Below are 17904 nucleotides of genomic sequence, written 5' to 3' on the forward strand. Positions count from 1 at the left end.
TTCCAGCTAATAAATGCATAAGGACAACAGGATTCTAACACTACACATTCTGCGACCCCTAAGGAGGCGGTAGGTCCAGGCGATCATCAAGGATTGTTAGAACCACTAGATAAAAGACCGCTGGATCAGGCTGGCAGCTCCTGGACCCGCTGGTCAATCGTAGTGTCACCGCAGGGACCCAGCAGCCGTCCTGTGCCTCCGACCGGATGCGCCGCCTAGGAAGAGGCCTGGAACCCGGATCTGATGGAGCCTGGTCCAGTTCACAGGAAACACAGGGGCGGGAGGAGCACGTCCGCCACCACCGCGTGGAAGCAACCAGCCTGTCTAGAGTGGGGACGTTCTATAGAACAAGGGACCTGTGTGACAAAGGAATGGTAGGGCTGGTTGAAGGCAGCGAGTTCTCGCTACTGAGTGTTTGGTCGGCTACAGAGCAGACCCTTGTTCCGTCCCCTCTTCTCACTACCAGACCTGACCAGTCTGAGAAAATGAAGATGGGTGACTTGCATGCACATGGCGCAGGTGGCAGTTTTGCCACAGACTCAAGGAGACACAGCAGCCATGCGCAGAGCAGGGTCCTGGCAGGTCAGCTGGCCTGCTCCTCCCCAGGCAGGTTCCCAGGACGGGCCAGGAGCCAGTCAGCAGGATGGGGCCTGCCTGAGGCATGCGGCTTCAGAATCGATGTACACCAAGCTGCTGAAAGGACTCAGGGTCACACTAAGTGGTGGGGTGACAGCCCATCTCTGGCTTGGGTGCTGCCCTGAGGCTGCAGGAGGCAGGCTTGGCTCCACGGGGCCTCAGCAGGGCCTGTTTCCCGAACTTGTCAAGAACACATCCATTTGGAGAAAAAATGAGTCCAGGCTTGAGGTCCTCTTGGCTGCCCTCACCCTACCCTACTGGAGGTGGGGGCATGGGCCAGCACTGCCAGCACGAGGCCACTGAATGCAGGAAGGAACAAATGAAGGCACTAAGGGAACCCCAAGTCCCAGGCTAGAGGAAACTGCCCATGGCTCTAACATTCCAACACAGAAACCAAGACTCCTCAGGAACATTGATTTAATAGGACAATTCCAGCTGGGCATGGCCTTTGCCAAAGCTACCCCAAATGGATGGGGTCCACAAGGACAGCCTCTGGCCACAGTGACCATGGACCAGGCTCCCCGAACCGTCTCTGCCACCAGAGTCACGAGACCCCAGCTGAGACCAGCCCTGCCCCAGGTGCGCCATCTCCACCTGCAGCTGGCCCCTGGCTTGTCTCAGCCAGAGAGGTGGTAGGTGCCGGCTCGGTGCCGGACGCTGGGCTGGTTCACACGTGCGCAGAGCCAGAGGGCAACACAGAGCAGCAGGTCACGTGTGCCCAGCGCTGGGTCAGCGGCGCCCTTTGCTGGGATCCCCAGCTTTCCTCAGAGGGGGCTCCTAAGGCCATTGGCTCTGTGTGGGTGGCACGGGGGAGCTATGGCTTGCCCTGGCTCCCTCATTAGGCCGGTCACCAGTCTGGCCTGGTCAGGGAGGCCCGGCCTTGGGCCCAGGGCCCCGTCACACGTAGTCCAGGATCTCCGTCTCCATCTCGTTTTCACTGCCGTCCGACGGCTTGAACTCCTCCTCCTCCTCCTCCTCCTCCTCCTCCTCATCATCGTCCTCCTCGTCTTCTCCGGACTCGTAGGTCAGCTGCTCTTTCCCGCCGTCGGCCTTGGTGGGGCTGGAGAAGAGAGCTGGGCGAGGAGAGGAGACAAGGCCAGTGTGTCCCGACGCAGGCTCCGAGGAGTCCGCTCACTGCTACCGCTGGCGGGGGATGGGCTGGGGGCACGGGGTGTCTGTAGTTTAACAAGCACTTGAGGGAACACTGAGGCAGGCAGCTTTGACAACCACTTTCCCAGAGGGGCCACAGGCAGCTTCAGGGACCCATGGACCCCCCACGAGTATACACCCCATTTTTCCTGGGAGAAGTTTCATTACCTCAATTAGAGCCTTAATCTTGATGATCAGAACCTAAAGGAGACCCAGTCCATGTCCCAAACAAGGCTAAGAACCCCTGCTCTGGTTGGGTCTGTGGGGTGTGGCTGGTCCAGGCCTCCCCCCAAGCCTGGGGGGAACCCCTGAGAGGGCCCCAGCTCTCCCCAGCCTCACCAGGACTACAGCCCGCAAGCGCTCACCCACCTCGCTGCCTCAGTGCTAGCGCCTGTCCCTGCCAGGGCTGCCCGGTCCCAGGAAGGAGCCAGACAATGCAGAGCAGAGCGGCTGGCCGCGGCTCCCACTGTCCCTGCCCACCCATGGAAGGAAACAGAGGCAGAGCATGCCCGCGTGTGGCTGGAAGATGTGGGCTGGTGTCAGGGCATGCGGTGGGGGCCGACTGCAGGCCAGGCCAGCTCCTGCTATAGGCCCCAGGCTGAGTGCCACAACCCCGGCCCCAGACAGCCTCAGCGGGCAGCGCTGGCTCCTAGGCTGGGCCCTGACTCACAGGCCTCCCTCCCACCAGGGGCAGGGGCAAGATAAACCCACTTGGGTGCAATTTCTTGGAAACGGGTCCATTAGGGACACTTCCTGTCCCCAGAGTGGGTCCCCAGGCATCTGGGGCCTCCCTTCACCCCAAGCAGTTCTCACCAGGCCTCTTAGAGCGGATAGTCTGCCGGGTCATGAGGGACATGGCGTCCCTCAGGTCGTCGCTGGTCTTGGGGAGGCACCACCCATCCCGTTCTGTGCACGAGTTCTCCGCCCCATCATTCCGGTGAATGATCTTCTGCAACCTGGGGGCAGGGAGAGGGACGGGGGTATAAAGTCCCCGGGTGCCAGTATCCAGTTTTGGCAGATGGAGCTGTACTGAGAAAAACAGCACTGAGCACGAAGCCTGCAGAGCTGAATGTGCACGAGGGGCATGCGTGAGAGCTGTGCGCTCCCAGCTGGGGTCCTGAGCCTGGGTGGTCCCGGGACCCCGGGCCCTGCCCGCAGAGCTGGGTGTGTGCCTACGAGTGTGTTTCTGCTGAGTCACAACTTTTACCAGAGCTCAAGCCACAGTTAACGGGCTCCCGCCTCCCCGCCCCGTGCCCGACCCCTGCAGCTTTTCAAACTTTACTAAGAACAAGCAGATAAAAGGTTTCTGGGATCTGACCAGCCCCAGGATTAGGACCCGCCTCATGGACCTTCATGTGGGCAATGGAGGGGGAGGGGCAAAGACACAACCACAAGAATGGCCTATGCCCAGCGAGGAGTCGCTGCTCAGAGCGCAGCCACAGTGCGGGCGGCAGCACCAGGCGCCCAGACGGGCGAGTCTCCTTGCAGAGAGTAAGGCTGACGAGAAGCGGAAGAGCTGGCGGCCAACACTGTGATCCTGGCAGTTTCCGAGCACTCCCCGAGTCCCACGGGCCCCCCGGCGTCTCAGGGCCCCTCCCGTACATACTCTTCCACGTTCAAATCGCACAACTGGTAGAACATTTGTCGATAGGGCGGCAGGCCCCCCTCCCGGAAGATGTAGACCGAGTCCTGGTGAAAGGAGGGAGAGAGACAGGGAAAGTGAGCTGGAGCCCCTGGGGCGGGCGGTGTTGGAGACCCCCACGCTGCACCGCGGGCTCCCGTGGGGGATTCTCCAAGGAGTTGGCTGGCCACCAGCACCAGGTCAGGCAGACAGGCCGGAAGGATGGTGAGCAGATGTGCAGAAAACAAGCTCTGACTCCCCAGGAGGTTCTGGGAGGGGGAGGAAGCAGCCAGGCCCTCCCGGGGCCACCAGGAACCTCGAGGCGCCTGCGTGACGGCCACGGTGCTTATGGTGCGGTGCCGGGCTAGTCTTGTGCTGGGCTCTGCTCTCTACGCAATCTGACCTGCTCATTCCTCACCAACTGCCCCTGCTGGTCATCCTATGTCCCCCACGCTGCCTTGACATCTTGTATGGGAGGAAAGCAGGGTTTAACGAGGGTCGGTTTTCTCCTCTCCCTGCCTGGGCATGCAGTCCTGGAGGCAGGGACGATGGCCTCCAATGTGAGAGTCCCTGAGAAGGAGGCCACGCAGGCCATGACATGGTTCCCCTCCCCTTGATGACAGCAAAGGTGTGGAATACCTGGAGGCGCAGGCACGGGGCCCAGCAGCACTGATGACAGCCCGTCTCTGCTGCATGTACACGCTGCCACCCACTACCCTAGGCAGGTGATGCCAGGGTGGGGGACGCTCCCTGCCTGGCCTCCCCCGGGACCGTGGAGGGGGTCATGGGGGCCCCAGTGTGGGGAAGCCTTTGGGAACTGCCAGCTCCTGCTGGGTGACCACAACGATGAAATCATGAGCCTGAGAGGCTCCTGCCTGTCCTGGCGCCGTGCCCAGCCCCCAGCTGTAGTGCGGCTGGTCTGCTCTGGCTCGGCGCTCATGCGAGTGCCCGATGCCCACCATTCCAGGGCTGTCATGTGGCTCGGTGGAGCCCGAGCTCACAAAGGGCGGCCACACACAGCTGCTGGTGTTGTTTCCCTCTGAGACATGTCACCACCTCTTTGCCCAGATGGTCCTCAATACCCATGGCCCTGGGTGGCTCGTACCCCAGGTTCTCACCCTCCCAAAGGTGGGGTCGGGCCAAGGCGCTGGGAGTGCAGAGCTGCCCCAAACCCCCCAGATGTTACCCACAGGGCACGCGGCCCCGAGAGCGAGAAGCCTCACGTCCTCCCTCGGCCTTCACCCTCAGCCAGACAGAGGCTGCTCCCTCTGGGGGCTCACGGGGCACCCACCTTGAGCTTGTACTTGTTGGAGGCCGATTTCCGAGCACCGGTTGTCCCTGACGGGCCCAGGCCCTGCTTCAGGTCATGCATGGTGACGAGCTGGCTGGCTGCATGGGGACAATGGCAGTGCTTTGGCATATGGGGGTGGGGATGGAGGTGTCTCTCCCAACCACCCTACCCTGCCCCCCACCTGCCCATCCACCTCTACAAGGAGAAGTGACCCCAGGAAGCGCCTCCCCATCTGCTGTCCAGACGCCCCCATCCTTGGCATTGGCATGAGGGCGAATCACTCCTGACCCACAGAGCGACCCCGCGGCACTTACGCGTCTTTTTGACGGTGATGGGGAGGCTGTAGTTGTAGGTGCTGCGCTTCGCTTTGACAGGCAAGTCACTGGGGGCGTAACCTGCAGGCAAGGGCGGGCGTGTCGGGCAGGCGGGCACACGGCCCACCTGCAAATGGCACTGGCTTCACGCTGGAGGGGGGACCTGGGTTCCCAGGGCCAGCTCCTGAAAGAGGCGACCCCAGACCGCCAAGCACACCACTGGAGTAACAGTCACCAAGGTGGCCCAGCACTGCCACAGGGCAGGGACACTGTGGAGCTCACTGCAGTCCTGGGCTTTAACACTCACTAGTCCCCGGCCCACGTCACAGGACCACAGGTCACCGTGAAGCGAGTGAACCAGGGACTGTGGTTCAGGAACGGAGGGTCAGCAGTGGGCGAGGACAGAGCTGAGCCTGCGTTTCAGTCTCTCCTGCACCCAGCATATTCTAACCCGGGGCGGGGAAAGGCTTTCTCTCTCCAAAAGAGCAAGGTCTTATGACAAAAGAGAATGCTAGAAACTGAAAGATACAAAGAGAGAAAGCAAGCAAGCTAAGCTTTTAGTAGTTTTTACCGTATTTCATTCCACAACGGATTCGGAAATCAAGGACTTGATAAATCTTGGCATCTGGGTTTTTTCGGGGGTCATACCCAAATCGGATCCACAGGCTTCGCCAGGGGCCCGTTATCTGGAGACAGAGCAGGTGGGACGTGAGGCGAAGTCAAGGCCCAGGCCCCGGCGGTACAGAGCCCTACGCCGAGGCAGGACAGCCTGAGCGCCGGGGACACAGCTCTGGACGCCCAGCTCAGCTCTGCCGTGGGCCTTTCCAGTCCTTGGTCTTCCTGTCAGACGGAGGTGACAAGAGCACCCTTTCCCACACTTTTGGGAAGGATCAAACGAGATAATGCCCATGGCGCCTTTGCCATGGTGCCTGGCACACAGTAAGCACCTGATGTCACTGCTGTCCTAACGGATGGGGTATCTTGTCTCCAAATGGTGCTTCTGAAGTACTTACGTCAAGAAGCCAATGGCAAGTGACAGAGAGGGCCCTCTGGAGTCTAGAGTCTAGAGGGGTGGGAGGACCGACTCTCTCACGCCCGCCACTCGTCGCCAGGCCTCACGGTCACGCCACACACCGGCCTCCCCAAATGCTCTGCGTGGGTGCCTCGGCAGGGAGGATCCCTTTCTCGTCTGCACCGTTTGGAACCTCAGTTGTGACACTCCCTCTCTATCCCCCTCCTAGACCCACGGAACCCATCGACACAGGTGGGAGGAGCTGAGGCAGCCGCTGTGGGCAGGGGCCTGGGCCCTGCAGCCAGACAGGCTGGGCTCTGCCACCTGCAGCTGGTGGACATGGCACATCATGGTCATGCCACCTCTCTAAGCCTAGACTTGTCCTTAGAATTAAAAAGCGACCCCTGCTGCCACCTCCAGGGAGGAACACAGGATCTGATGTGCACACAGTGCTTAACCAGTGCCAGAAAGTTCTCACTACCAGGTCATCCTATGTTGCATAATCCCTTTACTTATAAGTCAGGTAATTAATCCTTTATCCCAAAATCATCCAAATATGGCCAAATAAGTTATTAGGAGATTGTGGAGAGCCCCCTGACTCCAGGAGCTGGAAACCTTTTTCGTTGCCTTTAACAAGCTATCTCAGGGTGCCAGGCTGGGGAGAGGTGCAGGATGTGGGGGTTGGACAGGAGCCACCTGCTGTCACTGCAGTTCTAAGACATCACATCAGGGACCAAGGCCCATGTGGCGAGTGTGCAGCCGACACTTACCATGTAATAGGCCATGTAGGGAAGCAAGACCTTGAGCTTGTCGGGGTGGACGCTGATGTTGGCCTTGACAGCGTTCCGGGACCAGATGGGACGGATCTCAAACAGCTGGGGAAGGCCAAGGGCAGAGGCTGAGATGAGCCCAGCAGCTTCCACCCTCCTGCCCCAGGCTCCCCAGCACCAGAGGAGTGGGTAGAGGGCAGGGGCTGGACAGGCCGAGCCCGGCCCCGAGACCCCTGCACTCACTCCCTCCCTCCTCCTGCCCTCAGCAGCCTGGGCTGATGCCTGGCATGTGCAGGTGTGTGGCCTGGGGGCCTTGCAGTGACCACAAGGGACATGGTCCCCATCCTCATACAGCTCACACTGCAGCAGGGGAGCAGGGCGAGGGGGCGTGCCGGAGCTCCAGGACCCCCAAGCAGCCCCAACCTAGAGGGCAGGTGCCTGAGGTGGGACTCCACCAAGGCTGAAGGGGACAGCCTGGCCCGCAGAGGACAGCAGAAGGCCAGTGTGGCCAGAGTGTGGAGGGCCAAGGCAGAAAAGTCCTCGGGAGCCAGTTTGGGAACATGGGCTGTGTCCAGAGGATGACAAGGAAGCACAGACAGTGCACACCAGACTGCCAGAAATTCAACAAGGTACCCACACAGTCTGGCAGAAGAAACCTGCCCCCATGAGCAGTGTGTAACTTTAGCTTAAGCAAGGGAAGAGGGATGTGCCTCACTGTGAACTTGCTGTCCGCGCCTGAGGGGACACAACAGCCAAAGGCCCAGCCTCAGACTTGAAGGCACCTGCAAGCCTGAGGGGGAGGCGGGCACCCAGCAGCAGGGCTGCAGCTCTCACGGGGAAGAAAGTGCTGGGCCCTGGCGCACAGCAGGTGCCCGCTAGCTCTGTTGCAACGAGTGGACGGATAAATCAAAGTTCAGTGGGTCCCAGAGCTCCACGTTTAAGTCACATTTGAACAATGTACCCATTTTTTTTTTTTTTTTACCACCCCCAAAGGGACTTCTTAAGAATTCTAAGAAGTATTTTCAACCTTGGGAATGCAGGGCTTATACCAACGTGGCTTTCAGATGTGACAACTAGAGATGAAAAATTCCATGTACTAAGGAATGAGTCGGACAAAGTTAAGTAAAGCCAAGCCACCACCTGGGACAGAGAGCAGCTGGGTAAACAGTGGTCAGAACCGACGCCGGCGTCGGCGGGGCTGGCAGACAGGACTAACCTTCCTCAGCTCCTCCTCCACCTTCCGGTCCATGGGGTTGGTGCAAACTCTCTTCCATGTCTGGACTGCAGCCTCCAGTGGCCTCATGGGCACCTCGTCCTCCTCGAAGTTGACAAAGATGGCATTGTGGGGGCGCCGGGCCCTGCTCAGGCCAATCAGATTCTCGCCCGAGATGGGGGGGTTATTGTAGCCTTCCCTGGGGGCCAAGAGTACCAGTAAGAACAGGACCACCAAGGATGATTCCAGGCACAGGCCGGGCCAGACCAGGCAGGCACCCAGTGGCACAAGTTTGTGAGCCTTTTCCCTGGAAACCTGAGTTTGGGAGAGGACCACAAAGCTGGCTGCTGAAGCAATCTGTGTTCTCAGGCTGAGACCAAGGAAGAGAAGCAGCTGTGACTGCCAATGCAGCTCAGAAACTGGGCCAAGGCAAAGGCCCCAGAGGCTGGGGTGCGGGAAAGGGCACCTGTCATAAGGCTGGTGGCCTCACAACTGCACTAAGCCATGCACGGATAGTAACACATAGCCAGTGAAACACCGGACAGTCTAAATGCCCATCAGCCAGGAATGGTGAAATTGCTTAAGGCTCAGCCACACAGAGAACACGATCGGTTGTCAAAATAGTGACAAGAGCTATACTTACTGATGTTAACTTTTACATGACTCACGTATTTAACCCTTCAAACACTCCTACAGGGAAGGAACAATTTTCTCCCATCCAAGTACTGACCGGGCCCAACCTTAAGGAACAATTTTCTGATGAAGCAGCTGAGGCCGCAGGGATTAGGAAACTTGCCCAGAGCCGTAGCACGGTGGGTCCGTCACCGTAACGAGGGCACCACTCTGGCGGGGGTGCCGATGTGGGGGAGGCTGTGCGTGGCGGGGGGTATGTGGGAAATCTCTGTACCTTCCTCTTATTTTGCTGTGAACCTACAACTGCTCTAAAAAACGTCTTCAAAAGAAAAAAACATAAAGGATTCTAGAACTCTCTCTCTCTGTGTTGGCACAGAATACACTTAGGCAGACATCTCTCCCAAAATACTTGTAGTGGTCGCCTCTTTAACACTGGATGTCAAACATCAAACTTACAAAAAGCAGGGATACCAGGATAAAGAATCCCCGTAGCCCGTCACCTATCACCACGTGGCTGATTTTGTTTCACCCACACTCTGCCCAACCCACTAAATCATTTTGAAATACATGTAAATTATGTCCCGGACATCACACAATTTCATCCAGGTGATTAACACCTAATTTTCTACATGCGCACACACCCTTTGCACACGTACAGAGAATAATGAAGCGATTTGCACATTGGGAAACAAAATTCAAAAAATGAGATCAAGACTGGGTCCCTTTTTTTTTTTATGTGCCTCCATTAGAAACCGCCCCAGACGGGTGCGACATTATCTTGTTTTCAAAGACACCCTGAAGGAAAGCCAGGCAGCCCACCTGTGCCATCCCTGCAGGGAGAGGCCCAGGGCTGCCTCTGCTGCACCCCCGCCGCCTCCCTTGGCAGATTCAGGCTGTGGTCTGGGCGAGTCACCGTGATTCTAAGCCCATGGAGAACTGTTGGCAGGGGCTGGGGGTGCTAACGGCAAAGTCAGCAGGCCCACCCTGGAGGGCTCCCCCAAGGAACAGGAGGGGCTCGACGTCCTTCGGCAGGAGGGACACTACCAGGCCAGCCTCCTAGCCTCTCCTCTGCCCACCTGGTGAGCTCGGCCTCCCAGACCCAGGGAGGGGCCCACGAGGAGGCGGCTAGGCCTCCTCCGCACCCGGGAAGGCCAGCGGAGCAGAAGAGTCGATAACAGCCCTGGAGAAAAGGCAGGTTCTTCCCACATGGTGGAATACCAATAACCCACATGGGGAGGAAGAAGGGCCAAGGACAGCTGCTCTCCTCCCTCATCCCCACTCCAGAGGCTTGGGAACAGCTGTCTGCTGGCCCCCCGGGGCAGAGCAGCGACTCGGATGCTGCCATCCGGTGCCAGGTGCAGGAGCCTAGAGGGTGCTCTGTTCTTCTGTATATTTTTGTTTGATTCTGAAAAGAGTAAATTGCTGTGTGGGGGAAAAAATCAAAACATTTTAGAAATATGTAACTTTAAGAAGGGATCATATCACCCCCTGCTTAAAACTCTCATACTAAGTATAATACACCAGAAAATCATATCATTCTTCATGCACTCTACGTGCAAGGTTTTCAGCAGCGAGGCGACATGACCTGACTGTTTAGTTATATATTTCCGTAGTTTTTTTCTTTCCTAACAAGCATAATTTACTCTTACAATCCGAAAAAAAGGGGGGGTGGTGGTGGCAGGGGATGGCACAGGTTAAACAGACCTGGGAGACGTCAATCAAAAGCAATATGTGTGGACCTTGTTTGGCTCCTAAGTTGCTTTTGAGACAATCAGGACAAACCGAACAAGGACAGGGTACGGCTGGAATCACGGAGGACCGTCGAATCTGTTCGGTATGATACTGGATTGCAGGTGTGTTTGAAACATGAGTCCTTCCCTGCTGGAGTCCGTGCGGAGCCGCCGGGGTGGCGGGGGAGGAGGAAATGAGTGGCACAGTGCTGCTCACTGCGGAAGCACGTGACGGGCACACGGAGGCCACGCTTTGAGGTATGTTTGAACTTTCCATACCATTTTTCAAAGGCAGAGAACAATACACCTTCTCCTGAGGATGAAATCTAAGCCCCTTACCACGGTCTACGAGACCTTCCCCTGCCACTCTCCCTGGCTCGCTCTGCTCTAGGGCACCAGCCTCCTAACGCTTCTTTTGCATGTGCAGATCCCCTGGTCTAGAACATTCTCCCTGGATCTCCACCAGCCTAGCTCTGTTCTCTCTCAAGTCTGTTTTGGGTGTCAGCTCCTACGAGGTCCACCATCAGCCTGGCCCATAGCTTGCCCCATCCGACCCAGTCCCTGTCATTTCCAGCACCCATCTGTTTCTTGTGTTCTGTCCGGCTCCCTGGCCCGAGTGGTCCCTCATCTGCCGTGTGGTCCGTGGACCCAAGGCTCCAGAGAGTGCCCTGGGCCGAGACCGGGGCTCCATCAGGACTTGTTGAAGGAAATATTTGATGAGGAACGAGAAAGTCCTCCCACCCCCTCAGAGAAAAGTGTTCTGAGCCCAATCTTCCAGACTTTTCTAGGCTTCTATTATGAAACCACAGTTTGTTTTTATTCCACAAAATCTGGTGTAACACCTGCCTTTTCCATAGAGCAAGGGAGGCCCCAGGACGTGTGCTACGTCAGTCCTCAGAGCCCGCTCTCCTGAAGGCTGCGTTTCTGGAAGATTAAAACATGCTACGGAGCAATTCTTCACTACACAGCACTCCTGTGGGCATGTTTCAGTCTTTTTCCTTCACTTTCCTTGCTCCCCAAATCTTCACACCGGGCCCAGAGATACTCGCTGAGGGCCTCTCGCAGGCCAGGCTCTGCCCTGGGCACTGGGGTACGACAGAGGCCAAAACAGGCCAAATCACCACCTTTGGGGAGTTTACATCAAAATGAGAAATTGTTTTAAAAATTGTCTCTTTGTATATAATTTTAAAAAGTAAAGCACATAAAAATGAGAACAGCGTGGCAGTGAGCGATGAGCAAGGCCAGGGAGTGGGGAAGACGGTGGGACGTGGACACTGAGGCCGAGTCTCCCTCCTCGCGTGCACAGCGAGGGGGACGGGAACCCTGGGAATCACTGCGGGCAGGTGAGACACACACGGCCCTGCTGCACAGGATGCGGCATGTTTGGCAGCGAAGCTCGTGGACATTATTAATCTCAGGTTGGGTACTTTCAAACCCGTTTCCTTCTTTTCCCATACTATTCAGTCTTGGCTTTTAGAAAAAAGGAAATACTATTCCTTCATGTCAATGTGGGCTGGTCTCCGGCATAAAACCAACATTTGACAAAGCCCAGGCCTGCCTTTCCAACAACCCCTGGGGGCTCTAATTATGTCAAGAGCATCTAAATTAAAGAATTCATTTCATTTGAATTACATGTGGTCTTGGTAGGGATGTACACTTGGGAGGTGGCGAGGCGGGTGGCGGACGGGCTATGAGCCATGTCCATCTGGCTTCTCACGACCCTTAGCGTACAAGAAACCACTGATTCCAGAGACACTGCGTGCCTGTCCTTAGGTGCTTACATTCCAGAAGGAACGCAGATCATACCCAAGTACACAATAGGCAAGATCTGTGTAGAAAGTCACAGACTCCTGGAGGAAGATGGCACCGGGAGACGGGCCAGGGGTTGTTGGATGGTTCTCTGAAGCCACCTCCAGCCACACATGGCAGGCCAGGAGATGGCAAACAGGTGGGGCGAATGGGGGCTGAGGTTTTGCAGGGGAGTGTGGCAAAAGGAGTTGGGCAGAGGAAAGATGGATTATGAAGATAGCCATGAAATCTCTTCCAGGGGCGCAGGAAGTGGGAAAGGCCTGGGGTCAGAGTGGGACATTCACAGGTGGCCTTTCTTAAGTAGTGTCATTACTAGTGACAGCAAGGTCCAGAGACTGGCTGGTCAGCAATGACCAGGGGATTAAACCAAAAAGGACATTTTCCAGCAAGAATGCTCAAGCCCCACAGCCATGTTCTCTGTACTGTAGGAGTCCCTGGGAAGGAAGCTGACCTGGTGGTCACACAGGCCACCACCTATGAAGGGGTCGTTCTGCAATCAGCTCTGCACTGAGAACTACATGTGCTTTTTAAATTCGATCCTGGCCAGGTGCAGTGGCTCACGCCTATAATCCCAGCACTTTGGGAATCAGAGGCGGGAAGATTGCTTAAAGCCAGGAGTTCAAGACTAGCCTAGTAGCCTGGTCAACATAGTGAGACTGTTTTTACAAAAAACAGAAAAAATTAGCTAGGCATGGTGGCGCGTGCCTATAGTCCCAGCTACTCAGGAGGCTGAGGCAGGAGTCTGAGGCTGCAGTGAGCTCTGATCATGCTACTGCACTCCAGCCTAGTTGACAGAACAAGACTGCCTCTCAATAAATAGACAAAGGAACTCAATCCTAATACTTCTGTTCAGTAGGTACTGCTGTCATCCCACTTACAGGATGGAGAACTGAGGCTGAGAGACGAAGTGGCATGTCTAAGGCTGCCCAACTAGTGAGGGGCAGAGTCCAGCCTTGGACCCAGGCCCCCTGACCACAGGGCCCTTGCTCTGACCCCAGTGCCATAGTGTGGAGGGGCCTTACCGGTGCTGCGTCTCTGGTCGGTAGAAGTAGTCCACTGGGGTGTCCAGCCGGGAGAAGATGGGTGGGGGGATGTACAGCGGCAGCTCCTGGTGGAAGAAGCCCTCCTTCTCGGGCCGCAGCATGAGCACCTTGTCATACATCGACGTGTGCCTGCCGCCTGCTTCCGTGTGCACAGCCAGGTACTGGAAGTCGGACATTCCTGGGAAGAGAGGCGGGCAGATGGTAGATGCCGTGGCTGGGAACACCCCTCCAGAAGCGGGCAGCTGCTGTGCATCAACGCCCACATCCTCTCAGGGGCGTGCCGAATGGGCCGAGCGGCGGAGGCTGCCAGGAAACGTGGCAGGAGCTGAAACTCTACCCTTACAAATGCTTCTGTGAACTTGGCTCAGTGCTCTCCAAGTCACCTACATAAAAATTATTTTGGGGGGATGGGGCAGCCACGTGATAGGCGAGGATAAAGTCTAGGTCAGTGCTTAAGACACAGTGCGCATGTGAATCACCTGGAATCTTGCCAAATGCAGACTCGAGACTCTGCATTTCTAACAAGCTCCCAGGTGAGCGGACGCTGCCGGTGCAGAACAGAGTAGCAAGGTGCTGCCTCACCGAGAGAGATGAAAACACGAAGTGTGAAATTTTACATTTTCATTTTTGTTTGTTTGTTTTTTTGTTAACAGAGTCTCGTTCTATTGCCTCGGCTAGAGGAGATTTTATGAATCACCTGGAAAACCTTGTCCCACAAAGAACAGCCCTCTTTGGTGAAGACCACGTTCCACCAGAATGACGGACATTCACGATGCCCAGCCCAGGGGACCCCAGGTCCTGTTTTTCCTTCTTTTCACTTTACTTTTCCCCTTTTCCTTTCTCAATCTTTATTCCCTCCAGGCTCTGCCTCAGCACGGCAGCCGTAACCACAGACATTTCTAAGGCCAGTAATCTGCCAGGTGCCTGGGCCCGGCCCCTTAGCAGGCATCATCTCCGCATCTCCTCCAGGGCCCCGCAGCCCCCACGGTACAGACAAGGAGACTGAGGCTGAGGGAAGCCAGAGCTCTTGCCCAGAGGACCTGGCAGAGCTCAGGTACACACACTGCCACAGCCCGTGCTCTTTCTCACCCTGCCCCCTCTCCACCTAACAGCCTCGTCTCTGTAGGAGAGGAGCCTTCTACCCTGTAGGTAGGAAACTTGATTGAGGAGCCCATGGGAGACGTGTAATCTATTAAGAATTCAAAGGAGCATGAGGTCCCAAGGGGCTGAGGCGAGCTGGGAAGGGTTTGGAAGAGGCAGACAGCAAGACCAGTGGTGGTCAAGACCAAGAGGAGGTTCTAAAATATGGGGGGCAAAAAGTGGAGGTCTGACCAGTTTTATTTGGCCCCACATAATGGTTTTATTAGCAAGTAGCAGATTTCTCATGGAACTCTACATTTCTAGCTTAAGTATGTCGAAGATCAGTGAGCCTGCAGCTGGAGGTAGAGGAAGAAAGGCTGACACCTGGATGGGGCTTCTGCTCTGCTATTCCCCACGGCCCCTGCCCCCCATGCCTGGGCATATCTTGGCCCTCTTCATGTGTGCAGATGACCACATGGTTCCTACGGGCAGTTGAGACAGCAAGCCAGGAGATAATGCATGCTGCAAAAGTAGATTTCATAGTTACCCTGAAATTTGTAAATGGTGGAGATGATGCCAAGGATCTCCATGTCAAATGTGACCTCGGGGTGGGCCTCGGTGCCTGGCACACCCTTCTGCCGCCTTGTCTTCTTCCTGATGCGGAGCAGCAGGCTGCTAGTACTGAAGCGGTTAGCACACACGGGGTGGCAGTACGGGTCCTTGGGCCGGAAGTACAGTTCTAGCCTCTTGGTGGGGTCTGCGTAGATCTGTGTCAAGGCCAAAGAAGACAGGGTAAGGCGGTGACCAGCTAAGCAGCCAAGAAGGAGCTGCTCCTCTCTCACCAAAAGCCTGATGGTGAACCAGGTGACCCAGGAAGGGCCAGGAGGCTCGAGTTTCATTCTGAGCTCTTAATTCCTGAAGACTCATTTTTTAAACCCAAATATCTTAGTTTTTATGTAGTGGAGAAAATGAGGATAAAGAGAAGTTGTAAAGTTGGATATAACAACCACTAATTATGTAAAACCCACTGTCTATCAAATGCCTGTTCGGTGTGGGGCCTCATGGGTGTATTCTGGCAACACTTCATAGGAGGTATTTTCACCCTTGAGATTACCTTTGAGGTAACTGAGGCTTGTGGGGGTGAGGGTGGGGGGCGGAGAGAGGGGAACTTGAGCAACTTGTCTAGGGCTACCTCCTCTAGGAACTACCCATCCCAAACGGTCTTGGTATTTAGTCTCATATGCAAATGTTTCTAGGTCCAAAGGAGAGTAGATCAATCAGTAATAACCATTTTGGCTCTGACTAGCTGATCTATAGCTTTTCAAGCATATGAGACTGAATACCAAGACCCTTTTGGTCCTTCTCCTTAAAAACCCTAAGAATAGTACCTATCTCATAGGGTTGTTAAGATAATTAAATATGCATCAATCATTTAGCCCGGTGCCTAACTCATGGTAAATACTCAACATGTGCCACCTATATATGAATGAATGCTTGCCCTACCCCGAGTAAGAGAGATGAAATGAGTGTCACATGTGTACGGATGAAGGCACGACCAATGTGCACCAGGACAAAATCATCTTTGTGCTAGTCTGCTGGCTCCACAATACCCAGGACAGGGCGGGGCCCTTAGGAAGCACTCAGGATCTAACTAGGGAAAGCATGAAGGTCATCTGAAAGCCCTCTTCTCATGAAACACACGTCTCTGAGACCTGATAGTGGGGGAATGAACCCGGCTGTGGGCCTCGCACAAAGAAGGTGTTCAAGAAACATGAGTGGAATTAATGAATGAAGGTCCCTTCCTGGGCTCACACTGTAGTTGGGCAATTAGGGAGAGTAAGAGTTTTATCAAGGTTACAAGTGAAGCAAATAAGTCAGTATAAAAGAACAAAACATTAATGACTGAGGCTCTATTGGCATCCTGTCCTTAAAGATGAGTTCAAGGCTTTTCAACATTCATAAAGGATGAGGAAGCAGCAGTTAAGAACTCACAAGGCACAAATGAGTTCAAATCCCCATTGTACCATGTAAGAGCTGTTTGACCGAACTTCCCTGTGTCTTTATCTGAATAATGGAAACAAAAATAGTATCTAACTCACTAGACTGTTGTGAAGATTCAATTGTGCATTCAACAAATACTTATAGAACTAGGTGCTAGGAGTACAGAAGAGAACAAGAAAGGTCCCTGCTCTCATGGAGTTTACAATCTCAGGGCCAAGGGACCAAGATAGACAATAAAAAGGTGAAAACATAATTTCAGATCGGAATTAACAGGATGAAGAGGCAGATAACTGCTAGAGACCACTCTAGTTAGGGTGGTCAGGGAAAATCTCTCTAAAGAAGAGACATTTCAAGATTTGGTCATGTGGAGAACTTAGACAGAAGCTCATCCCATCTCCCCTACTTGCTGTGTGAGGTTGAACAAGCCGTGTTCATCCCCTTGTAAAATGCAGACACTGACAGTTCCTACCTGGTAGGGTTGTAAGGAAGACATAATGTAAGTTAAGCACCTAGAACCGCGCCTGGCACAGAATAAAATGTCAGCTATTACTGAGCTGCGTTCATGGCACGGATGCTGAGGCTCCGGGTCATATTTGGAGATGGGATGTAAAAGAGCCCCTAGGATCTCCCCCACAATCCTTTCCTTCCGTTCCCGCGATTGCTGGCGATCACGGAAAGCAAAGCCCCCGCCCACCGGGCGCCCGAGAGCCAGCTACACTCTTCGTTGCCAAGGAAACCACACTTCCCCCGAGTGATCCCGCCCCTTGGGCCGTTGTCCGGCGACTCGGTCCCTCCCCCGGTGTTCTGAAGATTCCCAGCTTCTTACACGGGAGACGCCTTCCTCGCCGCCCAGAGTCGGCAGCATCTTAGCCACGTCGCGCACCACGCCCGGGTACTCCACGCACACCATGCGCCGCTCCCGCCGCAGCTCCACGGGCACGGCAGCCCCCAGCCTCGCATCGGCCGCCTGTGCCGCCATCCCTGCCGGTCTGGCCCGGCCCGCCAGGGTCCGTCTCTCAAAGTGCTCCCAGAGGACTCGCCTCAATGGTTCCGCGAAGGACTCGTTCCGGGCTCTCTCACCGCTCGAGTCTCCCTAACTCCCCGAGCTCAGCGAGACTCAACCCTCCTAGGGAGCGAACACACGAGAGACGACCACGATTGCCTTCACTTTTTGTTTAAAATCTAAATTAGTCCGAAGGGCGGGGCAAGAACCTGTCTCTCCCACCAGCCAGCGGGAGACGCGGACAGTAAGACACCACCCACCCTCGTCTTTAGCCAATGAGAACTCGAGGGCCGAGCCGAGATTTTAGCCAATGAAAGTTCCAGAAGAAGCCAGGTTCCACCTTCTCCTCCAGCTCCATAGACTTTAGCCAATACAGAACCAGGACTTGGCCAAGTACCCGCCCTCTTACGAGGATTCTCCCAATGACGACTCGGGGGCGGGCCCCAGACATACTTCCGGCCCGCCTCCTTCCCGTGGAGGGAGGGCCCTACAGAGAATTGATTTCCGGGTCGGGTCCGCCAAGAGGGTTTGTTGTGGCTCAGGCTTTCTCGCTCCCGACTACTTCCATCTTCCCCAGGACGAAGTTTCTGACAGCGCCT

General features: G+C 55.5%; 1 protein-coding gene across 1 annotated transcript; it reads right to left on the reverse strand.

Annotated features, from left to right (window-relative positions):
* Positions 1-1044: 1044 nt before the first annotated feature.
* On the reverse strand, positions 1045-17587 carry GTF3C5 (general transcription factor IIIC, polypeptide 5, 63kDa). The gene is made up of 11 exons (XM_012639817.1): positions 17129-17587; positions 14849-15068; positions 13201-13399; positions 8010-8205; positions 6794-6898; positions 5583-5697; positions 5012-5092; positions 4698-4795; positions 3392-3474; positions 2599-2741; positions 1045-1709 (listed from the first exon to the last, which is right to left on the reverse strand). The coding sequence occupies exons 1-11, from the start codon at positions 17279-17281 to the stop codon at positions 1534-1536; spliced, it is 1569 nt and encodes a 522-aa protein (XP_012495271.1). The 5' UTR covers positions 17282-17587; the 3' UTR covers positions 1045-1533.
* Between the last annotated feature and the right edge of the window lie 317 nt (positions 17588-17904).

The sequence above is a fragment of the Propithecus coquereli genome, unplaced genomic scaffold, assembly GCF_000956105.1.
Source record: "Propithecus coquereli isolate 6110/MARCELLA unplaced genomic scaffold, Pcoq_1.0 Scaffold142, whole genome shotgun sequence".
NCBI classification, from domain to species: Eukaryota; Metazoa; Chordata; class Mammalia; order Primates; family Indriidae; genus Propithecus; species Propithecus coquereli.

Coding starts and splice junctions, on each gene's coding strand:
- GTF3C5 (XM_012639817.1), bottom strand. CDS start 17,281: ATGGCGGCACAGGCGGCCGATGCGAGGCTGGGGGCTGCCGTGCCCGTG. Junction 15,069..17,128: donor GCGAGGAAGGCGTCTCCCGT/GTAAGAAGCTGG, acceptor GCCTTGACACAG/ATCTACGCAGACCCCACCAA. Junction 2,742..3,391: donor TGCGATTTGAACGTGGAAGA/GTATGTACGGGA, acceptor CCCTGCCCCCAG/GTTGCAGAAGATCATTCACC.